Source organism: Mustela erminea, chromosome 10 (assembly GCF_009829155.1).
Source record: "Mustela erminea isolate mMusErm1 chromosome 10, mMusErm1.Pri, whole genome shotgun sequence".
NCBI classification, from domain to species: Eukaryota; Metazoa; Chordata; class Mammalia; order Carnivora; family Mustelidae; genus Mustela; species Mustela erminea.
Genome location: NC_045623.1, coordinates 95,668,669 through 95,672,954, shown reverse-complemented (window position 1 = coordinate 95,672,954; position 4,286 = coordinate 95,668,669). Strand labels below are relative to the sequence as shown.

General features: G+C 59.1%; 1 protein-coding gene across 1 annotated transcript; it reads right to left on the bottom strand.

Moving 5' to 3' along the window:
• On the bottom strand, positions 1 to 3,939 carry PLA2G2E (phospholipase A2 group IIE). The gene is made up of 4 exons (XM_032303466.1): positions 3,881 to 3,939; positions 2,976 to 3,114; positions 2,699 to 2,805; positions 1 to 809 (listed from the first exon to the last, which is right to left on the bottom strand). The coding sequence occupies exons 1-4, from the start codon at positions 3,918 to 3,920 to the stop codon at positions 667 to 669; spliced, it is 429 nt and encodes a 142-aa protein (XP_032159357.1). The 5' UTR covers positions 3,921 to 3,939; the 3' UTR covers positions 1 to 666.
• Between the last annotated feature and the right edge of the window lie 347 nt (positions 3,940 to 4,286).

Genomic DNA, 4,286 nt, shown 5'->3' with positions numbered 1-4,286 from the left:
TGGAGCTTTTTTTTTCACACTTAGCCGTTCTGCTAATTGGAGGGATTTGAGGCCTGCTGACATGGTGGGGACAATATTTTTAGGTTGGTATTTTTCATGCTTCTCACATGACACCATATGGCCAGATCTATTCCTTCTGGAGATCGCCATTACTGTCTTGCATAAGGTTGTAGAATGTTAGAAAAAGAGAATCACAAAAACTTACTATAAGGGGAAATGGAAAGGGCAGAATGTTAGAATTACCCGCAGAGGTCACCGTGTCCCATTGGTTCCTGCCGCATCCCCAGTGCTTATTTAGCACATTGCTGGCACAGGGTAGAGACTCGGAAGAAAAAAAAAAAGTGAATGAAAGAAACTACAGACTAATGAAATCCTATAATGATAGAATCTGGGAATCAGAGACTATTAGAATCATAGGACATTATTCACTTACTTAGGAGAGGGAACGGGGATCTCAGGGCTGGGTTATAGAATCGTCTGGGTGCTAGAGGGTCCCTTGGCTCTTCCTAGGAGGACCAGCAATGGTCCAGGCCACAGTCTGGGAGCTCTCGGGGGTGGGGGGGTGGGGGTGTGAGAAAGGACTTTCTGGAGGGAGAGCCTTTGGTGTCAGTGCTGCCCAGACCGGGGCCGCTGGAGGTGAGGCCCAGTGCAGAGGTGGGCCTGGCCCTAGCAGGGCGGTGTGGGGCCGCTGCACAGTGTGTTGGGATAGCGCACGAAGTTGCGGTTGTAGGTGCCCAGGTTCTGGCGGAAGCAGAGAGCGGCAGTCCGGTCACACTCGCAGGTCTGACGCTGGCAGACGGTTCGGCCGGCTGATGGGACAAGGTGAGTCAGGGACCCTAGGGCTTGAGCCTCCCGCTCTCTGAGGTCTGCATTCTCTGTCCCATTCTGCTGGGAGCCCACAGCCGTGGGGGTATTTTGGGTGTGGGTGGGGGCGGGGTAGGGCCCAGGGGGTGTCTGGGGGACTCCCAGGACACTGGGAAGCTGGGGGACATCTGTCCTAGCTGTTCTGCCTTCCTCTCCCACGCCCATGCATCACCCACCCCCGCCCCAGCCCTCTGGTCGGCCGTCTGGGTCTCTAATGCACCTGCTCCAGCCCCAGGACAGATTTCTAGACAACCCCTTCCCTGTGGGAGCCATGGATGGTGCTGGAGGGCAGCCAGCGAGCTGACAGGGGAGCAAGAAATGACAGCAACTCAGTCCCAGGTGACCTGTGCGTCCCGGAGCAGCCTGGGCCCAGACTGGAGCCTGTTGGGACTGATGCTCGGGGCTTGCTCGGGCCCTGGGGCTATCTCCATTTGAGGGGACAGAGCCCGTTTTTCTGGCACTTGTCTTCAGACTCCCTCTCTAAGTGTGTGCTCTAAGTGTGTGCCTGGGGTAGAGCCAGCTTCGGTTCTCTAAACTGTGGGGTCCCAGGGCCTGCCCTTCTCTCCAAGGCCTCTGTTAGCCCTCGGCAGCTCTGGCTCCTCCCTGTTCCCATGAATACATCTCACAGAAATGTCCAAGGCTCCTCTTTTTCCCCTCAAAGGTCAGCCTCCACTTCCCACCAGGGTTCTGCCCACATCTGCTATTCCAGCAAAATTAAGGGGTTTATCGGCTGCCTGGGTTCTTTTGGGTGGTTCTTGCTAGGAACTAGATTAAGCTGGGAAAGGCAGTGTGACTGGCTCCATTTTATAGATGAGGAAACAGAGGCTTTGGAGAGGTCACATCTCTTGCCCAAAGTCACCCAGTGGGGGAGAAAGTGAAGCCCTGATCCTCTGACCCTGTCCTCCTGACACCTCTCCGCAATCATGCCCTCAGTGCCATTCCAGACAGGTGACTCGTTCCTACCTTGCATAACCCTGCTGTGACGGAGAGCTCACTACCTGTCAAAGCTGCCTTGCTGTGTAAAGAGATGGCTGTGGGAGCAAGAGACTGAGCTAAATCTGCCTCCAGTGGTTTTGGTCCTGGCTCTGCCCACCCTGCTCCCAGGACAGGCCTTAGAGATCAGAGCTGTCTTCTTTGACTCCCCTGGGTTGTTCGGTCACCCCCTCACTCAGCCCCCGCCCTTCCCTCCAGTCGGCTCTGGCTTTGCAGCGGGGAGGCTTGATGCTTGGATCTGGGCTCCCTCCACACTGCCACCTGGTCTGGGAGGCTTCCATGGGGCTGGGGACCAGAGGAAAACTAATCCTCAAGTGGGCATTGGATCTGGCAAAGCTGAGCAAATAGATCCAGCCTGAGAACCCCACCAGGGGGAGTCAGCCTTCGACAGTGGAGTCTGCTGTCCCAAATTGTAGTTCTAGCTCGGTCTGGGACTGTGCCCTCGAGGCTCTGTCCTGGGGACATTACTCTGAACCTTGCTGTCCAGGCCCTTGGAGAGGGGGTGTGGGTATAGCTCCTCTGGGCCCGGCTCAGCTCTGTCTCCTTTGTACCTCCTTCCCAGGCTGGAGCTGGGGGGTCTCTGGTGGGGAGAAGGCCTGGAACCAGGGCAGGAGCCCACGGGTCCTGGGAACTTTGGACTGGATACCAGTCTGGCGGGGGGAGCTCAGTCCTTCTCTACAATGCCCTGATGATGGAAGACCCACCCCGCCCATCCCTCTAGCCCAGGGTCCGGCCCTGACGAGGAAGCAGGGGCCGCCATGGGTGGGGGGGGCGCTCCTGTCTGAAGCTGCTCTCCCCCATCCAACCTGGGGTCTGGGGCGTTCCAGAGCTGTTCGCTTACCACAGAAGATGTTGTTCTTGCTGGCAGAGAAGAGATACCTTTCCAGCTTGGGTTCACAGCCCATCTTCTCCAGGCGCCCGTAGCAGCAGTCATGGGCATGGCAGCACCTGGAAGGGTCACGGTCCGTCTGGAGGGGCCCGGCAGCCACGCTGGGGTGGACCAGGGGCTGCCGGGGGGCCCAGGGCTCCAAGGAGAGGTCAGCCTCCACTCCCAGGGTGTCCCAGCTCCTCCCCGTCCCCGGGAGCCCCCCCCCACCCCGGCAGGGCCATCTGCTCACCAGTCCGTCTGGTCCACGGGCCAGTGGGAGCCCCCAACGCCGCAGTAGCAGCCGTAGTCATTGTACTGCAGCGCTGGCTTCCCCGTCATCCTCTCGATCATCACCCCAAACTGGACCAGGTTCCCGCTGGCCAGGGCCACTGCGGGGACGGAGGGCAGAGGCGGGCAGACCCATCAGGGCCCTGCCCTCTCCAGCCAGCTTCCCTCACATCCCCTTAAATCTGAGTCAGACACCTCCAGATCGTCCAGCCCACCTCACCACGCACCTTGCTCCCAACAACAATGACGCCAACCAGTAATGATATTCCCACGCCGTCCATCCCACCCCGATCCCTAGTGCTCACCCCGCTGGGACAACATACCCAGGGCTCCTCCCGCCCCCCTCCCTCATCTCTAGACTACCACCCACTCATCCTCCTGCTTGCCCCCCCACTGCACCCCAAATGTCTCCCAGCGGGTCCTGGTCATTTCCCCAGGCATCAGCTCCATGCCCCCAGAGCGCTCTTCCCCACCAAGTCCCATCAGATGCCACTGGATCGGCTTCATGACCACCTGGACTTCCCCGAATGCCTCCAGATCCTGCTGATACAGCGGTGGGGGTTTGTCCCTCCAGGCAGGCTGGAGCCCAAGATGGAAGCTCCTGGGGAAGACGTGGAGCGCAGGGGGCAGGAACCCCGTCTGTGTTACGTGTGTCCCCACCAGCCCCTTTCCTGTGCCCTCCCAGGCCACCTGGGCTGCATTCCCTCCCCCCACCCGTCCCTTCTTCCCTGGCCTGTGCTGCCTCAGGCACAACTGGCCTAGAGTTGACCCCCCACAACTTCCCTAGAGCCTGGTTCCAGGACCTCCGGGGAGTTCTCCGTTCCCAGCTGGGGAGGAGGAAGAGAGAAGGTCACGTAGGTCACTTACCCAGGAGGCAGAGGAAGGTCAGAAGAGGGGGAGGCTTCATCCCGAGGGGAGGGGAGGTGAGCAGGGGGCAGAGGAGCTGGGCTGCGGGAGAAGGAAGTGAGCGGGGTGCTTCTGATCTCAGGGCAGCTCCCCAATTAGTTAAATACTGGGTCCTGTCCACTCCCCATCATTAACCCCTGAATGCGCAGTGATGCAACTATACTTCCAGGTCTTTGGTCAATTCCCCAGGGGAGGGGCCAGTCGGGGGCCTATGCACTTGGTTCCCAAGGGGTTTTGGGGAGCAGTCTGTGGCTCTCTCTTTTCCCTGCCTCTCCCTTCACCTACCCCTTTCCAAAAACCTTGGTGATAGCTCTCACTGGCTGGGCTGTGAGCGAGGGGCTGTACCAAAGGCTTCTCATTCGTGGCA

Bases quoted from the DNA above. Each gene is read 5' to 3' on its own strand.
- PLA2G2E (XM_032303466.1), bottom strand. From the start codon at position 3,920: ATGAAGCCTCCCCCTCTTCTGACCTTCCTCTGCCTCCTGG. The intron at 2,806-2,975 runs GTGAGCAGATGG...TGACCCTTCCAG, and splicing joins CCCGTGGACCAGACGGACTG to GTGCTGCCATGCCCATGACT. The intron at 810-2,698 runs GTAAGCGAACAG...TTGTCCCATCAG, and splicing joins CAAGAACAACATCTTCTGTG to CCGGCCGAACCGTCTGCCAG.